Source organism: Hetaerina americana, unplaced genomic scaffold (assembly GCF_022747635.1).
Source record: "Hetaerina americana unplaced genomic scaffold, ioHetAmer1.1.p SCAF_3, whole genome shotgun sequence".
Classification (NCBI taxonomy): domain Eukaryota; kingdom Metazoa; phylum Arthropoda; class Insecta; order Odonata; family Calopterygidae; genus Hetaerina; species Hetaerina americana.
Genome location: NW_027286874.1, coordinates 34,933,654 through 34,956,520, shown reverse-complemented (window position 1 = coordinate 34,956,520; position 22,867 = coordinate 34,933,654). Strand labels below are relative to the sequence as shown.

The window sequence follows — 22,867 nt, the reverse complement described above, 5'->3', positions numbered from 1 at the left end:
TACCATTCACCGTTCCAGAATGAGCAATCATCAGTTGCATTCAAAATTTGAACTATTCAAGTTATCTGAGTCTTCTGATCCATTTACTTTGTTTTTCTCTTCATGGTTTTGCCGACCCCGGTGGTGGCGGGGTAACGTCCTCGTCTGCCATTCCAAGGGTCGCGGGTTCGATTCCCGCCTGAGTGAGTTTTCCTCCACCTAGGGCTTGGGTGTTTGTAAATGTGACCATTGTTTTCGTTGTTAATAGTTCGATGTAAAGGCCAAAATGTGCTGTTTTCGGACTAATACTGAATAAATAAATGATAATCTTCTAATATGTGTATATTCCATTTTACTGTATGTCTTTTTTAATAGTTTCTATTGCCATGCACTTCGTAATAATTACTAATTTCAACCTAACAATGGTGAGAGCTAGTTCTTTTTAGAATTCTATCATTTGTGCGTATCTTAACCAGTTTTGAATTTCATCATGGGCAACTATTTGACCAGATTCCCATATCCTCATTGCCAGTAATTTCATAGTGGTATGAACTATAACATAGGCTTCATAACAGGGTGTCCAAACTATGGTGTGTGGGTCGCATGATTCTCAGGATGGCCTTACTTGAAGCCTGACAAGCAATGTTTAAAATTGTTTTGGGTGTATTTTGATATTTTTGTCTTATAGAAGAAATTGAATTAGCTAAACTTAATGATTTGTTAACTTTATAGAAAGATGATTGGTCAAAGCTGGTATAATTCTGTAATTATGACCTTAGAGATGTCCCAAAAAGATGCATTGTAAGAATTGGAGTTACATGAGTCCCCATCTCAAGGTTAAGGATTAGGAGGAAGGAAGATTACTGCTGATCTCTTGGGAGATTACTCATTAGCATGATTTTACTGCTTATTTAATTAAGATAAACATATACATGGATGAAAATTAATTTATCAGAAAATTAATCAAGCCATTAAAGAATTCAAAATGAAACTGAAATAATGACAAGCTGAAATAGAGGTAAGCAACCATATGCATTTTTACACCTTTGCTATACATAGTTCTGCGAGCAGTGAAAAATACACAGCCTTGCTTTTAAGTTTGATACTAGAATTTGAAATCTGGTCTCAAGATTTAATAAATGAAATTAATTCAAAAATTTTAAAGTCATAATGCCATTTTGTCAGCATAATTATCCTACCTGGTAGTTTTCAACTGTAGTGCTTTGAACTGCAATTTGGCATTTAACTTGAACAACTATTTGCAAGGATGAGGTTCATCAATGGCAAAAAAATCTTATGAGTACCTTGAAAGCTATTTTAATGTATTTCAATTTAATTCTTATCATAATTTGATTTTAATTTTATTTTATCTTCGTAGAGTTCTGAACACATTTAGGGCACCCTGTGATTTATAACTCTTTACATATATGTACTTCAGATCTTAATCTTCAATTTATTAGCACCTGAGATAAAGGACTACATGCTGTTTGTTTCTCTGTTATGTAAAGGTGAAAAGTAAAGTCAGTGCTTTGGGGCCCATTATGCTTTAGACTTCAGACTTATCGTATTTACCTTTCTCATCCGTTTTTACTTTTACCTCATCCTCTTGACTTGTGGCGTTAGCCAACTAACCTCATTTGTGCTTTGTTTTGCATTTTTTCCGCTTCCTTCAAAATGGTATACTGTTTATGCCTATTGAAGTCATTTCATTTATTCATTACTGTTAGTCGTAAGAGCTCAATCCAATCAATAAGCCTCATTTAAGATTGAGCCTGTTGTGATATAACCTAGTCTTTGGTTTTTCATGACTATATTGGCAATGATAACTTTACAGTATACAATAAAGCCTTCTTCAATATCATTTAATTTGTATATTTGTTTATTCCTTCAACTGTAATTCAAGAAAAACTGTCAAGCTGGACTTCCTAGACATGCTTCAGTTAATGAATTCTTACTAAATTGAGAAAACATAGTCTTTATTATGTGAAATAATTAGCAGAGGGAATAAATAATTTTATGTCCATTTTCATGCATTTTTTAGTAAACAAACAGTTTTAATGCCATTATCAGGCGTAACCCATGCAAGGCAGATAAAAGAGGGATCTGACTTTCGCTTGTTACACATGATTATGTTGCAATTTTGAAACTGGTTGTATTCACTAAAAAATGCTTAGAAATGGATGATGTAGGCATTCTGGTCATTTTGAAATCATTATTAAGATGATGATCACGTTAAAAGTGAATTAAAAATGTAACTGCTAGCTAAAGTTGATCAACATCAACTTAAGTTAGCAGTTATATAGGTTTGATCATTTTTTCCTTGCTTAAGTATTGTTTCTGTATTTAGGATCCTGTTCACAATCAATCGTTCAAGGTTAAATCTAATTTCAGGATGCTAATTGTTCACAGCCATTAGAAGTACAGCCTGTATTTATCTTTGGTTCTCATTTCTTGTAGTAACTGCTACTACTCTACTGTTTGCTTTTTCTGGTTTGATCTTCTGAAACATAGTCATCTGTAATTTGATAACTGTGTCAAATTCTCATATTTTTTAAATTGATGAGTGTTGAAAAAAAACCATTCAATTTTGAACCCAGAAAGCTCAATGATCTAGTTTTTCATTCTTATTATTGCTCTAGTACTTTTACAATCCATGTATATAATTAATTATTGTTATTACACTGTTCTATATATATTACTTTTACATTATGTACACACAAATAATTTGAAGTTAAAGAAGTGAATTCATTTATATCATGCTAAAAAATATTTTTAAAGGAAACTTTTTTCCTAAATGTGTGTGGAGGAAATTAATTTAAAAATTGTTTGTTACAATCTCCAGAAAATCAGTGACCTCGGTTTTTGAAACGCATACACAAAATGGATCACCTTGTACACTCCTTAAAATGAATATGCAATTTCACCTTCATTCTTAATGCTTCAGTCATTAGTTAAGTTTGATTAATGCTTATGTTAGAAAATAACTTTTTCCATAATTGACTTTTCCACCAATTCAGTGGTTAACTGAGACTTTTAAAATATTTGATTGTGTGAGAATATCATGGGATGAAATGTTGCTTGCCTTAGCTGTGTGGTCTGCATGACATTACTACGTAATAACTTTGGGCACAATGCACGGATTCATTCATAAGTGAATGGTCATGGCCATACCGCTGTGGAGAAGTAGGAAGGTTATGCTTAATTGTGTTTGAGGAAGCCAAGTTGGAATTTGAGGATGGTGGAAGAGAAAATATGGGGAGAGTTGGGAAAAGATGAACATCTTGAGAGAAAAGTGCAGTTTAAACATTCAAAACAATCAATAAGATACTTAATGTTTACACTGTCTCAATTTCAGGGCATATTGTTGAGAATCAAATATTAAAATAGGTAGCCTTGTGCTTTCATCAAATTGGCAAAAACTTTGTCGTAAAAATAACATAGGTAGAATATCAATGTTTTTAAAACATAATTAATTGCATGTTGCCAGAGGTAGTCAAAACCACAGCTAATGTTAATTGACACTGTGTTAATCGATACTGTGTAGCATTAGTTATATTACATTTTACCATACTTAAATGTCATTTTTACTTGTAAAACATTTTTTCCTCTGTGATTCTCACTTAAAATTAGAAGTATTCAGAATATATGATAAGTTCAGCTCATACACTATTTTTATTTGTACAATTCAGGTACATCTGTTATTAGATCTTAATCATTCTTTTTTGTATCTTCTTTTATTGCTTCAAAATAATGCTCTCTGTAATACTGAATGTGTATTTAATTGTATTAACCAGTTTATAGTGGCACTTTTCATTGTTCTAAAAAACATCCATACCTTTGATGATTCTGTTCATTAAATATGTATAATTAATTTAGTTGCTACTCCAACTCAATTTAGAATTCTTTTTTCATCTCTGGCTTGTCTATTCTCTCATCAGAGGTCTATCAGTAGGGATATATATGACAAATAGTTCCTAAAACCAATTACACATTAACATAAACTTCTAAACCTTACCAGCTTCAAATCTGTGTGGCTTATGCTATTTCCTTCAACTTGTCATGCCCTCAATCTACGATCATTCTTTCCTATATTAATACTTTCTTCCTTCTTTCCTGAACTTTTCCATCTTTTTTAGTCTTCAATACCCCAGAGTACTCTACAAATTACCTCAATTGAAGCTTCTGAAAAGTGTTCCTACTGCTAAAGGCACCATTTAATCTAATGGCTGGTGACCTAACACCCATAACAACTCCTTCATCATGAAAAATGTTCTGAATTCCTATGTATTTTACTTGTTTTTGCTGTGTATGAACGGGTAAACAATGTGGAGAAAGTGATATCTTGACAACAGCAGAATGTAATAAACTGTGTCCATTCTCTAATTATGTATAATATTTGGTCAGTTTTGTACTTGTGCATCATCATACGCTTTTACCAAACATTTGACCACCCTGTGCCCTATGTCATTAATTTCATTTGCTTTTAATCTCATATTATCACTTCTTCCAATTAATGATTCTTCGGCAATTTTACTTTTTCTGCCATGATAACTACATTTTAAGAAGTTCTGTCTATATCCTCTTAATTGATTTTTCATCATCATTCTCTTGACCTAACCTCACTTTTCCAAGGAATAATCCATGGCTTAACTCTCTTCATCATTTTATAGCATTGCATCACATTACAATATGTTAGACCACATCCTCTGGTTCCTGCTGCAAAAGTGGTTTTATCTTAAATTGTGTAGTTTCAATTGTGATATGGTTGAATTGGAACATACATGGTTTGTATTAAAAGTATAGAGAAAAGTTTGGAAATGGATTGTGTAGACTCAATTAAATACCTAGGCGTTATCCTCACTCACGACCTCTCCTCGGTGAAACATATAATAATAATATTGTTATTGTTCACTGACCATACACATCATGTAGGTATCGGAGTTGTCAAACATAAACGAAAGTACAATATAAGTGCATTTCTACTCTCTGAACATTAAAGTATGTTGTAAGAACATAATGCATTAAAACTCCTTATCGTTTAAAAATTCATTCAATGAATAGTAACACTTCATTAGGAGGAAGTTCTTGAGTTTCAATTGAAACTACTTAATTTATCACTTGTTTTCAATGAGTGTGGTAATGTGTTATAAATTCTTACTCGCATTGCCATTGGGCTATTTTATGAAATTGCTGATTTAGTAACTTAAATGGATGTGGTGATGATTTCTAGTTGAATGTGAATGAATATCATTATTTGCATGAAAGTGATGGATATTATCTTTGATGAAGACAGAAATGGCAAATATATACATGGATGGTATGATAAGAACATTTAATTTTTTTAATATGGGCCTATTGATGTCCTATAAAAAGCACCAAGTACGCATTTAATGACTTCGCTTTGAATTAAGAAAACTTTGTGCAACATGCATATAGATGATTCCTAGAACACGATTCCATGTGATGCCCTGTAGTAAAAGTTTGAATAAGACACGAGTTTCAATACCTCTAAAGACACTGTGTTATGTTGGAACCTAATAGTGTAAGTCACAGGGTGTAATTTGGGACACAAATTATTGACATGAATATTCCACGCACCAGTTTGCAGAACATGTAGGCCTAAAAACTTAGTATTGGATGCACAATTAATCCTTTCTTTCCTTTAAGATTTAAATTAACAACCTCTTGCAATACTGTTCGATTAAATGCAAAGACCTGTGTCTTTTTACAAAGTAATGTTTTTTGTCATAGCACCAGTTCCAGATACCGTCTAAAACCTTCTGCGTTTTAACCAGAAGTCTTTTGACTACTTTTATCAGAAATGATGAAGTTTGAATCATGAGCAAATATTATGTTATTAATGCTTTGGTAATTTTTATTTATTAGTGGTAAGTCGTTAATAAATAACAAAAATGAAATACAGGTCCTGTAGGTCCCAAAATTGAGACCTGTGGGATTCCCATAATAATAGAATAAGAATTTGATGTATATTTTATAGGTTTGTGTTATTTGCACTGTTTGTGATCTTCCAAATTAATAAGATTTTAGCTATTGTAAGGCAATGCCTCTTACATCCACTTAATCAGTTTTACTCAAAAGGAGGAAATGGTCAATGGGGTCCTATGCTTGTTAGGCCTCATTTATAATATGTTGTAAGTATATTGGATCCTCATGAAGTTGGATTGATTGCCAAATTGGATTGTGTGCAGCATAGAGGCGCTAGGATTTTAAAATGTCATTATGATAAACCTATTAGCTTATCTAACGTATTAGATATATAGATGAGCGTCTTTATTAAGGGAAAATGGAGACCATAAGGCCCCTTCTTCTATTAAACCCTTATTTTATTATTAGAGGAGCTAGGCTGGGAATCACTCATGGAGCAAAGGTTTAATTACAGATTAAATATCTTGTATGAATTGGAAGGATGTCTCTTTAGCAATGATGTTGAAAATGTGTTATCACCCCATGCCGCACAAGGTTTGTTTAAAAAGTATCAAGAAAAGTTTGAGAAAAATAATTAATTTTAGATATTGGACAATGCCTCAAAATTTTTCAAAGTTCAGTTTATGCATCGATACACCTTTTCCATTGGCTTTTCCATGACTCTCACCCTCCCTTATTGGTGGATACTGGTAGTGGGATCAAGAGGCATGACTGTAGTAGATTAGTAGTAGCCGAGTAGAGTAAATTTTTACCTTTGCCCCACTCTAGTGTTCTCAATTTTTCTCAGTTTACTCTCATATCATGGATTAATTAGCATGTCTTCCAACTTTCCTCGTGTTTTCATGCATTCTAGGTCATGGAACATGAATCTGTCCCTCCTTATCAATTTCAAAGACATGTTTTTCCACGCTGTATCATTTGATACTACTTAACAGGCATTGTGATCAAGTCATAAACCATGGATCATTTAAGTATTTCTTGGTAGCAGCTGTCCAAGCTGTCTTGTTAATAATAAAATCTTCATACTGTGGTAGTTCAATACGTTGACAACTTTCACCATTTGCTTCTTTCAAATCATCATTGGTCTTTCTCTGAGGTTCTCTTATCTCTGGTTCTTTCTATTATAATCTTCACTATACTTTCTGTCTCCAATGTCCCTATTTTGCTAGTCTTTCAATAGGCTTCTCTCTTCACCAACTTTTCATAGTATTTCTACATTACTTCCTAGGTCAATCTATTTATTTGTATCAATTGCCTATAGCACCTCTTTTGTATCACTTCTTTTATTCTCTCCCATGCCACACATCTGTAGACAGATGGATTGCATTCAGAAAAACCCCATGTCATGGTATGTTATTTTTTAAAAAAAGACTTTTTATGGAAACAATTTACCTTTTTTCAGAATTAACCATACTGGCGTTGAGGTCCAAGTGTACCTCTGACCAATGCTTTCAACTGTAAGTGGCCCTTCCCTGGTTATGTATCCATGAAAATATGCCGTAATGTGATAAAGCCTCAATCCAAAGTTAGTTTGATCAGTGATGGTTAAGTTCACCTTGTACTTAATCGAACAGCATATGAAATTCATACATCAGGGTATGTGGGGCCTCCATTCTCAGTGGAGGTTGTGGTTTTTCAGGAAGATCTTATACTCGAAAAATTACACAGCTTTGGTAAAGTTCAGGATGCCTAAAGGCACCAGCTGGGAGTGAGCTGTGACTCTACAATCAGCAGCCGAATACACTGCAATATCACGTGTAATTAATGAGTGATGACATTTTTTCGCAATTACTCATTGACCATAGCTTCCGAAAAATCATGTTTGCAGCTATAAAATGGAAATGAAACTCAAAAATCACACACATTGTACTCAACTAATGCATATCGTAGTGCCTGTTATCAAGAAAATTTACTCCCTGCCTGGGGCAACCACAAGTATCAAGCATACCCTATTAAAGGTTCCTTTCTGAGGTTTTTAAGAAAACCTCATAAGGGTATGACAATAATGGGTCTAAGCATACATAGTTGTTTGTGGGGAAATGTATCACATGGCCTGACTGACTATTACACTGCCTTGTAAATAACATTGTCAAATACATCTGCATTCACTAATGTAGTTTACCAATTGATATCCAAAATCCCTGGGAAGGGCTATAATGTTTACTAGGTTGGGAAAAGGACCATGTTGAAAAGATACAAATGTAAAATTTACCCAGAAAGCATAACCGTAAAACACTGTTCAAGCATTTACTGTATTGGTCAGTTACTTTAGATTATATTATTTCTACGTAAATATTTTTCGTGAATATTTATCATAATATGTTCTATACATGATTATTTCTGTGAACTATGTTTATTTCAGTTCTGCCAGAATCACACAGTTTTGTGATTTGTATTTTAATGGCTGAAAACACATAATGTTCTGTTAAATTATATCTCTTTGGTCATCATTTTATAATTTGTAACCTCCTTAATGTATCTTAGAGGTACATGGTCCTTTGATAACCTTTGTAAGAGAAACGGGTATAGGGTTAAAAGGTATTATCCTGTGTGTTTTCCTCATATTATCCCAAAGCAAAAATTGCCCAGCTTGATCCATGTCATGATTGCAGTAAATCCTGGTTGATTTAATTCAGACTTGATTTTGGTCTTTTAATGCAGGTGGCTAACGAAAGGTTTATGAGAAACCACCTTGCTGTACTCAGCTGAAATATGTGTTGAGCATGCAAGTTTCTATGAAAATAGTCCTAAAAATTTATAATATTGCAATTAATATTCTGGCTGTACATTTTTAAGCATGAATAATTTTGCTACGTGAAATGTAATTAATATGTTCATCTCATTGCTGGGCATTTTGAAGATGTCACAAATCTGAAATAGATAGTTCATTCCGTCTGTATGATTTTGTGAATCTCCAGGTACCTAGATATTCAATTTTTATGGGATCTTGTGGAAGAATAACTAAAGTAATTGTTGACAATAGCACCAGAGAAGAGTGACGGTAAAAGTAAATGCAACTTCGAGCATTAATAACTTGAGGTTTCTTTAGGGAGTTTCATATAACTTTACACACTACAATCTGAAAAGGTAGAGTAAAGTTCATGTATTTGCTCTTAGGTTTGAATGACATTTCTATATAATAGAAAGGCAGGTTTGGGAAATGATCATTGGAAGTTGAATTATAGAAAAAGGCAATCCCCAGGTGATATGCCCATTAAAGTTCAAGGGGATCAAGATGGTGTGGGGGCTAACGTACTGGATTCCCATCCAGAGGGCCTGGTTTCAAATCCCAGTGGTGTTGAATATTCTTCAGAGGTATCTCGATCCCTACTTGAGGTGCTTTGTGGAGGGCACTTTGAGTGAGTGCGCTGTCCATCGGATGGGACGCTAAGCTGCGGACCCCTTGGCGCCTTTCGTAAAGAGTAGGATAATGCCGACGCCGGGTTTCTCTCCACCCTTCCTTTCCTGTCCATCCCCTATGGTGCAAATGACCTCAGCTGTCGGTCGCCTCCCTAAATACTACTACTATTAAAGTTCAAGTAAAGTTGAAATGTGTGGTGCTGGCATAGGAGATGGCATCATGAAAAACTTTCCAAATGCTTGTGTAGGGAAAACTTAGATGCAAGTAGTGGTCATATATTCATATATTATTAACAAAAGGGAATTAGGAGTGTTGATAGTGATGTTTTTGAACATTTTACCGAACATTAACAAGTACTGATGATTGAATATGCATCACAGTAATCTGAGATGTGTAATACAGTTGAAATAGATGAGTACTGAATAGTTTTGACAGAAAGCACTCGAATTTTTGTAAGTGACTCTTAAGATCCCTGAATGCAAAATCACTAAAGGAAGGGTGTTTATGCATCTGTGTTCTAATGCTGATCATAGCCACATGTTGAGTAGTGTTGCCATGGTATAATTTGGGCAATCTCTGAAGAGAGTAATAAATGACTAATCTACCTAAAAAATATTCAGCAAATGCATAGTTGATCACAGTTATTATAGGCTGGTTCCATAAATCATTTCTTCCTCTAAGTTACTAAATACCAATTTGATGCTCTGGAAATTCCTTTGGAAGAAATAAAAGTACTTTTCGTAGTAACTATCATCAAATGAAAGTCCCAAATCATTCATTTGCTTAAAAATATCACAAAAAATGCTTCAGAAGCAATACACATCATTCAGCAGCTGATTAACTCTGTTACCTACGTAAATCCATTGGAGCTTCACTTAAATCAAATGGAATTCAAATACTGATAATCAAATAGTGTTTCAAAGAACACAGCTATAATATTCTTAAATATTTTAGCAGTAGCAACCAATTATGTAAGTGATTGTATTTCTATAGTCGATTTAACTATGCCGGAGAGCAATGTCATCTGTTGTATCATAAAACTGAAGATTAAATAAGAAAACTAATCTAATTTTTTTCAGAAATTAAACTCTCCTCCTATTCAAATAAAATTTTGATCGATTATCTTAATAGTTGAAATAAATTCAACAAATAATATAATTCAATTAAGCACTCATTACCATTGTAGTCAGAATCACTTGATCCAAATATGGTCTACACTAAACTCTTGATTATCTGTGTGCAGGTTATCCATACAATTCTCTCTTCTCAGCTCCTCAAAATGTTTAATAAAATTACAATTGTAAGGATAATTAAATGATTTGAAACTTCTATATACTTTCAAAACGTATGAGTTAGAAAGACCTCAGCTTTGTTAAAAGTTTTTAATTTTGATGACAAAATTAAAAGTTGTCTATAGTGTTGAATGTTTTAATTTAAACATTTTTGTACCATCTCTACTTTCCTGTTATTGATTCCCTCATAATAATTAGTTCTGACAATATAATATTCTCCTTTTAGGCCAGTAGACACTATTGCTTGACTATGCAATAAATAAGCCACTTAGTATGAACACTGCATTATTTTAAGCTGTACCATATGACGAATATGAATCTGTATCAGCAATTTTTGGTCAATATTTTGCCCTTACCAGCCATTTGTTTTTTTCATGGCTATGTGATTTATTGAGGAAAATACATTTTGCTATTCACATGGGCATAGTTTTGTGTTCTTGTAAAATTATAATTCCAACCTTAAAAAATGGCTGAAAATAGAAAAATTGCACTTTCCATTGCTGAAAATTGCAATTTAATTACAAGGAGTGTCTCCATATATATCTATTTCATGTACATATTTTCCACGTACAGTTATCTGTTTTTTTCAATTATCCATGGTTCATCATGCATCTTAGAGGTCAGAAAATTGAGTGTTTGCTGTATATGCTTTTTTATTATTTTATTGCTTCAACAATGTACTTATAAAAGGTGATATTAAATATTCCAAAATATTTTACGAACTTCCACAATGTTTTGTGTGAATCTTGGATATTCCACAGTACTTCTCAATGTTCCAAATCATTTTATGGATATTGTATGTGCATGTGAAATGAGATAAAAAGTATATTTGTCTGTTGAAAAATTACTTTGCTCACTAAGAAACTCATTTCTCGTAAAAAATTTTCATTGTAAAGACCATGACAGTTTTTGCAAACATGTTACCTTAAGAACTGCAACTAGCTTTGCCAATCTCATCGCAGAGGATAAGATAAGAGAGTTGGTAGGAATTTTATTCCATCACTTAGAAGAATCACCTGCTTATGTCCAATCATACCAGCATCTTGAAAGAATCAAATCAAATCTCATCAAAGAATGAAAATAAGATGGTTAAGCGCCAGTGTCAAATTGCAATTGAGCAAAAAAAAATCTTTCCATTTAGTTTTTGACCAATCTTTGTGACATTCACTGTGTCTCTTGAGGAAATTGCGTTATGTTAGTGTATGTTATATTTTATCTATTTAATATAGTTTTTTGTAAACAGAAAAAATTAACCAAATACTGCAGTGTTTCAAATTTATGTAAGTTTTAGAAGCAACTGTTCCCCAAAACCAATTTTTAATAATAATTAATATTGGTAAAGTTTGAAACTTAATTTGATGTGTTTCATGAAGGACTTACCCAAATTTGGTAAAACTTGAATTTATTACAATAACCATAAAAGGAACAAAATTTTGGGAAATGATGGCTGTATGATTTGATATGGAGTGACCCATACACAAACCTTGGATGGGTTGCCATAGAAGACCAAATGTGTCCGTGACTTTTTTAATGGCATCAAGCTGGGAATCATTGTAAAAGCAGAAGACAAAGAGATGATTACTCGTAAAATGACAATTGATTTGCTAAAATGTGTCCTTGAAATGTATTCAATAGTTTGTTGGCAAACAGGAATATTGAGTGGTAAAATGTTTTATTTCCCACATTGTGAAGATCCAATCTCATGCACATAAAATATGTAGGGAATTGATAAGGAGAGTGGGGAGTTATCTCTAATAGAAATATTACCCTGAGGAAAATAGGGGAGTTAAGTCATGCAAGTAAGAAGGTTGAAAATGAAGATGATGTGTACATGGTGATTAGAACGTATGAAAAAATTATTGTGCTAGCTAAGAAAAAGTTGATATTATTTTTTTTAATTTGATTGTTGTAGTCCAATTTACGAAGATCACATAGCAGTATTCAATTATGTGTATGAATCTTTTAGTTTGAAGTATTCTCTTACCATATGATATATAATATATGGTGAGCCAATTTAGGACTGATATGATATAGGCATGCTCAGTCTTGAAAACTGCTTTTTATTTTTCAGTCACCAATGTCAAAATATAATAGCCATCTTCAGCTTGGCAGGAGATGGAATTGTCTAATTAGAGTTTATTAGATTGATAGAGATAAATAGAGGGGACATTAGTAGCCTTTGAAAATTGAGATAAAATGAGCTTTCAATCAAAATTGTTGTATATTTATGCACCATGTGTTTGTAAAGTTGATACTTTGGGAGTATGTTCTTTTCTTTTCATCCACCACCTTGTTAGCATAGCATTTTCCAATTTTTAGTGTTTTCTAGCCAATACTATTTTGGAAATTTCATTTTATTATTTATATTGCTTTTTCAGTGCAAATGATCTAAAAAATAAACTTGGGGAAAATACTTAAATATGTTGGCATTGTATTCTTATTAAAACTTTGATTTTTCAAATTTAATATTTTGCTTGTGACTGTTATTTTTCATTCTTAAAATGGGTAATTTTAGTTACTGCAGTACTAAATTCCTTAGCTAAATTTTCTTATTCTTTTTGCAGGCCATGGTAAAACACACAAGGATGCCGCCAGTGTCCGTGCAACACATCCAATTCCATCAGCGTGTGGTTTATATTATTTTGAAGTGAAGATAGTTAGCAAAGGAAGAGATGGGTTGGTATTTCTTTATCACTGTATGGCATTGATGATGGGTCAACTTTCCTTTAAAAATAAGAAAGAACAATAAATATTATTGTATTATAGGCCAACTCAAAGTCCTGTTAAAATCTGAATTTGGTATCATGACATTTTGATCTAAATACTATTCTCTTGATTGTCTTTTCCTGTAAACATCACAAAATTTTCCATTAAGTAATACATCAAATTTTTGTTTTTGAGGGGGCTAGTGAAAAATAGGTATAATTACTGCTTTTGAAAAATTGAAATCAGGAGGGAAAACATGTTTAGTGCATTTATGGATTTAGTGCCTGTTAAATATCCCACTGGATTATAATAAATTAAATAAGATATTACTTTTGTACAAAAATGTACAAACAAAGTGTTTAAAGAATCTTAGGAAACACTTAAATAAAATGAACAAGTGTTAGGTGGAACTAGAGAAGAAAGATTTCTGTTAGTGTGTGTAAACAAGGAAAAATACATGGGTTGGATGCATATTGAAAAGGGACTGTTTACAGAGAGGAATCACTGAAGTAAATATCGATGGAAAAAGTAGAAGAGAAAGGAAAAGGATCAATAGGTTGTTCAACAGCAGGCAGAAATTACAAAAGAATGTGTTGAACAAAGGTCTGAGAGTCAGTGGATATCTAGTTTAGGACGATTTCACAGAAGAAGAAGAACACTAAAATTTGAAGCGCAATTTTTGTATAGAAATTGAAAGTATTTATCTAATTTAGATAAAATGACAACATTATAAGCTACACTTTCAAGGTGTTTACGTTACCTGTACACACTCTCTGTAAATGATGTGCAGTGTTCATTATGAACAAAGTAATAATAATAATAATAATAATTACCCCATTAAAGAATTAGTGTGTTTTATTTTTTTGGGATCTTCTTAACTCTTACAAATCTCTTGGGATGTCAAAAATAATGATGATTTAAAAAGATATTTTTTTATTGAGTATTTACTTTTAGTCAGATGAAATAGCAATTTAATGTGCCCATAATTAAAATTTGGAGCTTGTTCTCTTCTCTTGTTTTCAGATTTGAAACGTGTTCAACTTTCTAGGAAGTTATCAACTTCCATGTCTATTTCTTTTGGAATGCTCAACTTTTGGCTTCATGTTTATTGTGTCCTTGTTCAAGTATTTGAAATTGACAAACAAGTATTAGTTACTGTAAAATAATATCTACTGCCTAGGTTTTTCAACTGCTGTGATGTTATTTTAGTTGATCTAAATAAACCTCTACCATTAGAAAACCAAAAGAAACAACAGCATTTCATGCAGTTTAGATTGTGTTCACAATTAACTTTTTCGATAGTCATTATAAAAATGCATCAATATTCAACTTAATGACAGCTTAATTGATTTACATGGAGTCAGGAATGAAGAAAAATGTGAAGTCAAGGTTTGAATGTCGGCATTCCAATGGTTCAAGTTTGGAATCCACTCTCCTCTTGAATATTCGTTTTTTTACTTTTATTTCCCTGACTTTAATGAGTTTTCAAATTAGCTAATTACCCCATCTCTCCTCCCATGAACCCTGAATAAGTAGGTTATTTTATTCTCTACAAGTTAGGATGAAACTATTACTGGTTTTGACCAACGATAATTTCAATTATGTGCTAATAGAGACATAATAAACAAATTGTTAAATGGCTGAGATGCTGGCTAATCGAAAGCAATACTGTATCAATTACTGCCCATAGCTTATGTAGTTCTCATATGTTGATTCTGCTATTTCAGATATATGGGCATCGGATTGTCTGCTGTAGGCGTTAATATGAATCGCCTTCCAGGTAAAGTTTTTTTGTCATGAGAAATAGTAAAATATGATATCTTGAAATGATGCAATTTCAGTTTAGCTATTCATATTGTCCTCGTATATTTATTTCGTTAAATCCATTATACATATAAATGTAAATTATTATGTACCATTAAATTTTAACACTGCGTTAGGAAGTCTTTACAAAAGTACAGAAAACATTTTAGATTGTGACACTAATATTTAAATTGAAAACAATAGTAATTTTTCTGCCTCAAACCCTATAAGTTAACGACTCAATTATTTTATGTGATCCAGGTTGGGACAAGCTTTCATATGGCTACCATGGAGATGATGGCCATTCATTCTGCTCTTCTGGAACTGGTCAGCCTTATGGTCCAACTTTTACAACTGGTGATGTAATAGGCTGTGGAGTAAATTTGGTGGATAATACCTGTTTCTACACTAAAAATGGTCAAAACCTAGGAATAGCATTCACAGATTTGCCGGTATGTTGTAGCTCTTATTTTAAATTTAAGGCAAATCTTATGGTAACATAGCAATGATTTGCAATGCCTATTAAGGGATTTGTTTGCATGAAGGATATTAGGTACATCTTGTGCATACTACCAAATCCCAGATGCTCCTCCAAGGAAACAACCAAAGTGGTTCTATTCCAAATGCTCTTTTTGCTATAAATTCTGAATTTTATGGAACTGTCATATAAACCTCTGTACCACGTGCACCTAAGCATGCCCTAATTTTAAGTACTGAAATTAATGAATAAATTTGACATGCTTGACAAATGATAATGTTTAATGGAATAAAAGTTACTTACTTTAATATATTTAGTAGCAAACATCACTATGTCAGCATTTTTAACAGGTGGTGATTAAGGAACCCATAGCCAATGTCCTTCACATGTCAAGTCACAGCCATTTCTCTCAATACTACATTATCTAATTGTCCCTATATCTTTTATGTGCTTGGCCATTGTTCAAAGATAAGGACAGCTGGCACGTTTTTCTCAAAAACCTGTTTTGCCCATATTAGTACCAGAAATGTATTAGAAATGCAACCAGTTTCATCCAGTCCATTCATCCAGTTTCTTTTGCAAGATTTCAACATACCATACTTTTGTCATGCAGATTTATTTCCTCTTTCATCAGTACATTTTTAGTTATCTTTCAGCTTTTCATTTGTAAAATCCTGTGACTTTTTGCTCCTGTTCATTTTAAGATCTACATTGAACTGTGTGCAAATTATTGCAGACTGAAATCCTAATGCCAATGTAGCGGCTGAAAAACATTCATGTGGTAACATGACATACTTATGATAGGGTGTTCTAGCTAGTGCCTGATGGCCTTGAATTTCAAGATAGCAGGTGATACTGACCCTCTCTGACCTCATGATGTGCTTCATAGCCTAGGAGGTAGAGGAGGGTTTGACTCGTCTACCTCAGGATCTTCAAAAAGGTCAAGAGCTAAGAGAGAGATGTGCTCCTTCTTTTTCATTGGTTTTTTTGGGGAAAATTTTTTTGCATGGTATATGGGTTTATATAGTAGCTCATTAAGTAAAAGTAAAATTGATTTTTTAAATTAAATGCTGCTCAAAAATATGCAAAACAAACTTTAAGTTCTGCCTTTGAGTTTAGGCTTTGCAGCTTAATAGGTAATTAATCAATAATAATTCCTTCAATTGTGGTTTTCAGTTAGCTACCATGCCTTAGGATGTGTTCAGTTATTTCCATCTTCTTCATATTAGTGTCCTTCATAGGTATCTCTCTTTACTTAATTTTTTTAAATACAGGGTGCGGCAACATAACTTCCTTTTTTCAAATGCAAAATACTTTTAAAAAAGGAAGTTATGATGTCGCACTTTGTACTTATTCATTTTTACTTTTTTTGTCCATTTCCTGCATTTTTTCTGTAGCACCACATTTAAATCACCTTCAATCTTCTTTTCTCTTCCGTTCATGTTGTTCACATTTTGCATTCATAAGAAATTAAACTCCACGTATAAGTTTTTGGGAATCACTTCCGTTTATCTATGCCCGTACAATTAGTTATTATCAATTGTTTCATATGATAGAAAGCCTTCTTCAACATCTCCACGCTGCCTATTATATCCATTTTGATTCTTCCACTGCTATTGACCTTTCTACCTAAATAGTGAACTCTTCCATGTGTTGCAGAATGTATTATCCTAGTCTTATTTGGTGATTATCTTTCCTGCTTTGACTGCAGACCAAGACATGTTTTAATCTTGTTTATTGTTAGGTTATCCTTTTTTTGTACTTTTGAGTCTCATTGTGTTTTAAACTACTCATTTTGTGGTTCATTCTTTGGAATGATAAATCTCTACAACTGGTTGTTCTCTCAATGGAATTATTTTATATTAATCCTTTTCCACTATTCTCAAGAGTTGAGACTGTATAGTGGCGGATATTGTGGGAGGTTTATTTTAGTGACTACTGCAAAGGAAAAACAGATACGTTATTCTTTCTCTTCCATAAAAATCCAGTCAGGTTAGTATCGTAGTAATTACATTTCCTTAGTTATTACACTTTCATGTCTCTCATCTTGATGACTTGAAGAATATGATGAATATTTTAAAATTATGAATATTAATATTATGTGGAAAGGTGAGTTGTTATACTTTTTTCCCAGGTGAGAGCAATGGTCCGTAAATTGTCTGTTATACTCTAATGTGTTTGCCAATTTTGCATTTCATTCGCGGAGAGAGCTAGGAATTTTGCATCTGAATGACTTCTAAATTTGAAATAGTAACTAAAGAAGTCTTCTCAGTGCAGATTCAGCTTTTTTGGAAGAAACTACAAAGACATTGCATATTGTTTGAGTACTAAGATTAGTTTTCATGTTTTATCTTCTTATATACGTGTCATCAGCGTAAAAAATGGTTGACTTCAAAATTAAGGTTGAACTTTTCATTTTTAAAAATTAAGGGAATGACTATTCGTGTGATAGAGCATACAGTACTCTTTTTGGTTTATGTTTTGAAATGGAGGCTGTAAGGTCAATTGTGAGGTATAAAATGGATATGTGATAGAGCTTGAACAAATTTCTGGTGTTTTTATCAGACACTAATGGTACTTCTATGGGTGTTATTAATGAGGGTATATCTATCCATTTTTGTCAATCAGTTCAGAAATATCTAGTGAAGCCTTTGGCATTTCCATTTATCTTAGGTATCTTTAAATTTTAGTGTAGTAAATTATGTTTAATTGTGTTGCATGACTGTGACATGTGTTGGTGACTTAACTGGTCATAAGTGATACATAAGATTAGATTTTTTTAATATGTTACATTGAAAATTTAGTTCTTTGGTTTAAAAAAGGAAGTTGGTAGGTCTAGTATTTTGAAAGCAATATTGGAATTATGAATAAAATAGTATATTTTATAAATAGAGGAAGGTAATTTTGAAATACCTTTTGCAAGATTTTTGAAAAAGAGAGGGCCAAGGAGATATTGATTCCTGATTATTAGAATCTGACAAGGAGTCCTTGGTGAATGGTGTGTACACTTTCTAATTAATAGGTATGCTAGGAATTGGCCTTCAGTAAGGGATGTATTTATAATTCCTTCTAAAGATAAGTAAATTTGCTATTATTTGCCTTATTCATGTAGAAAGGAAATCCATCTATTCCTGAAGGAAGAAACTACCCTATTCACTTCCTGTGATTCTGTAGAAAACAGAAATAAATGAGAAGAAAAAGGAAAAATGGATCTAGTGTGTGAATTCAAATATAAAGGGAGGTAGTACTTCGTAAAACTGAATGTTGAAGTTATTCACTATTTCCTCTGAGTTAGAAGTATTGTTTTGAAGGAGATTCTTCTTTGCATTGGTAAATTAGCTGCATATCTGTTTGATTAATTAATTTACCAAGCAGATTTTGATTTGTTTCAAGGTAGAGAACCCAAGGACCTAATTTAAGTCTTTCTTCTCTTAATTAATACACTTCATAAAATTCTCAAGGCATTTTTATGTGTATCAAGGAGGATAGAGTTTCAATATGCAGAATCTTTAGACTCATGGCTAGGAATTCTGTGTCTGGCTTGTTTTCTTTAGGAAAATCAGCGTTGAAATATTTTAGAAAAAATCCTCAATACATATTCATAAATGTTTCTTAATAATATGAAGACAAAGAAATGGATAGATTCATCTTAAAACTTTTTTTTACATTTTGTCTGGGAATGCCGCCTAAAAAGAAATTTTGAAGCTTTAATGATGACTGCTTGATGGTCACAAAATTCATCATCTATCATTTCACGAGGAAAGTTTTCATCAAGTATATCTGATATTGCAAAGTAAATGATTGTAGCAGAAATGGGGGTATTGTATTGTATTTTGGTCAAATTATCATTATGTTTTGCAGGCCATGATGATGAAACATACTGTGTAGTTCAAATGTATCATGAAACTCATGCTAAAGAACCATGTTCAGTTCATCACATATAATAATGCCATCAATGTCCTTGTATAATGAGAATAAAATTGTTTTTTACACCAGAAAGAAACATAAAAATGACCACAGTGAATATTATGTTATCTTCACATTTAAATTGAACATGGAAAACGATAATTTGTAGCCAATACACAGGGTGTGTCCTAAAAGTCATGAAATATATTAAAAATAAAGATGCATTGACAATATCAGTACAAAGTGCTACTAATCTTCAAAGTACTCTCTATGAGCATCTACACATTTTTTCCACTGACTCTCCCATGCCCTTTTAAGGCCCCGACGAGAACCTTATTTGAAGCTATTTTAATGGCATTGTGTTGGATAGCCTCAATGCTGTCAAATTGACATCCTTTCAGTGCGTTCTTGGACACATGTTATATTTTCATCGCTTTAGCTTATTGATGGCCATCCAGAGCAGGGGTTATTGTCGAACCCTTCCTGGCCATCCTTAACTTAATCACCCACCTTGTAACTTGCCCTTTACATTGGAGCAGACTCCCTGTAGGCTTGCTTAAGCAATTTTTGAGTTTTGACAGCTTTTTTGTCAAGTTTTGCACAGAATTTGATTCCGCCGTCTCACATCATGGCATGGCCTCAAAATAGGGATCACTAAATCAGCACAGCTAAGGTACCTCCTCCCACCTAATCCAACTGGTCCGAAGATGCCATGACCAGTAGGGGTACGGTAACAAAAATAGATTTCATGACTTGCACCCTGGATTGCACATTTCAGGGCATGCACCCTGTATAGGTATATCAATTTCAGGTGTATCAATCTTAGTGTTTCAAAAATCATGAAAGGAACAACTTTTTATCCATTCCCTTGCACACTAAGTATGCAATTTGGATGAAGAGGGAACCCAATTTTGTTATATTTTTATAATATTTACCATTTCTGTAACAAATTGAAAATTAAAATTTTACCATGTATTCACTACTGATAATATATTTTGTACAATGTCATCAGATTATTGATGATTCTTGGCTTCCTTTACATGCCACTGAAGTCAGAATATATCTGGGTTTGATCCCAAGAATAGGAAATGTCATTTCTTAAGCACAACTTCTTTGTGTTTGTGTCTATCTATAATATTAGAAAAGTTTTTTTGCTGTGGGTATACATGGTATAAATCATATCTTAACCTAGAAAGGTTTTCCATTTTGGCAGAATTTACTATTGGTGACAGAGAGAAGGTACTCAAGACCAGGTGAATACACATTACAGTCCTTTATCTTAAAGCTTAAATATGACAAAACGTTGAGTCTTGATGAAAAGAAATTTAACTAGAAGGCCAGACATACTGGTAAGATAAGTGAATATCTCAGTGTTGAAAAGAGTAACTTCACAACACTCTGGACTAACCAGTCATAGTCCTTGAGAAAAATGAAGCTTCAGAAGAGCCAATCGGAGAGCTGATGGCCAGATGTGAAACACTATTCACGGAGGTCGAAATGCATTGAATATCACTTTGACCTGAAGATGCCTTCAAGACTGTTTCTGTGGCTATCAGTTTCTTGCTAGTACTTTGTTACACGTTCGCCAATACTTGTTAGCAATAGTACCTTATTTTCCCAAACATATGCTGTTTTTTGTGGCTCTGCATCTACTCCCCCGCCGCCCACTTCACTTTCAGCTCCAATTCCTTCTTTAGCAATAGTGATTCAACTTTAAAACCAGCAATCTCTTCCTCCTACCTTACCTGCTATTTTTTCCTTGCTCACTGGAGTGATAGGAACATCCATTGGAAATATCAAATGCAGCTTGAGTCCAAGTTTGGGACTTGATATTGCTATCCAGACCAGGTCATAGTTAGTATGTTCATTTAATTGATGGTATGGCTCATACAAACATGGACAATGAATGACTGGGTTATCAGAACTACGAGGTTTTTTCAGAAAGTAAGGTGACTCTTCAAATTACGCGGGCATCATGCATTTGATTTTGGATTTTTTTGTTTTGTTGTGTTGGTACAGATGTCCCTGATATTTTATGACAGTGTCAATAATATTGTATATTTAGTTTGTTATTGACAGATACATATGTTAGACATGTTTTGGTGTGCTCTGTGATTTTCTGCTAAAAAAAGTGGGTGAAAGGATTTGTATCGAATTTTGTTTAAAAAATGGAATTAAGTGTTCCAAAACACTTGAAATGTTGACGGTAGCATACGGTAACTCTCCTTTGAGTAAAAAAATGTCATTAAGTGGTACAAGCTCTCCTAAGATGGCCAAGAAGATGCCATTGGTGAACCTTGCCTGGATGCCCCTTCATGTCAATAACAGATGAAAACGTTGAAGCAGTGAAGAAAATTGTTTTAAAAGATCTTAAAATCACTATAAGAGAAGTTGCTGAGGATTTTGGCATATCGGTTGGCTCGTGTTATGCAATTCTTTTGGATGTTTCGTGCATGAGACATGTGTCATTGAAGTTCGTTCCAAAACTGCTTAATTTTGACCAGAAGATGTCGCACGAGCATCGCTCAGGAGCTGTGGAATGATATCAATGATGATCCTGATTTGCTCAAAAGGAACTGGTGATGAATTATGTATATATGGTTATGACGTTGAAACCAAAGCCCAATCGTCCCAATGCAAGAATCCAGGAGAACCAAGATTGACAAAAGCACGCACAAGTTCAATCAAAAGTCAAGGTTTCGCTAGTCTGTTTTCTTCGATTACCGTGGCGTAGTGCATCAGGAGATTTTACCACAAGGTCGTATGGTCAGCAAGGAGTATTATCTTGAAGTTATGTGTAGTTTGCAAAAAGCAATTTAAAAAAACCTCCAGAATTGTGGAAAAACAATTCATGGCTTTTGTATCACAATAATACACCTGCTCACTCAGTGTTGCTTCTAAGCAATTTTTTGGCCAAAAACCACATCAAAATGATGCCTCAGCCACCGTATTCACTGGATTTGGTCCCCTGCAACATTTTCATGTTCCCAAAACTGAAGAGACCTATGAAAGGATGGAGGTTTGCAATGATTGAGGAGATAAAGACTACATCACTGGAAGAGTTAAAGACTGTACCAAAAAGTGCTTATCAGGATTGCTTCGGGGATTGGAAAAAGCATTGGCACCAGTGTATTATATCTGGGGGGGCTTTGAAGAGGAAAACTTGAATATTGAAGAATAAATAAATATTTTTTCATTAAAATATAGTCGCCTTACTTTTTGAGCACACCTTGTATTTGTTCCTCCATGCTGTTCCTTCTTTTGTGATTGTTGACTAATTTTCATGAATCAGCTACCCTTATGGTATTCATATGCCAGGAGGATATGAAAAATATTGTCTCCCCCTTCAAATCAATGCATAGAAAAGAAGAAATGAGAAGATATGAGGAACTCAAA

The 22,867-nt window shown here is 33.3% G+C and overlaps 1 protein-coding gene across 2 annotated transcripts in view; it reads left to right on the top strand.

Annotated features, from left to right (window-relative positions):
- RanBPM (Ran-binding protein M) overlaps positions 1–22,867 on the top strand; it is a 64,695-nt gene that overhangs the window by 4,220 nt on the left and 37,608 nt on the right. For both annotated transcript variants that reach the window (XM_071588721.1, XM_071588722.1), the window contains exons 2-4: positions 13,143–13,254; positions 15,012–15,064; positions 15,349–15,539. In XM_071588721.1, coding sequence (XP_071444822.1) covers positions 13,143–13,254; positions 15,012–15,064; positions 15,349–15,539 — 356 coding nt within the window. The remainder of the gene's footprint in view (positions 1–13,142; positions 13,255–15,011; positions 15,065–15,348; positions 15,540–22,867) is intronic.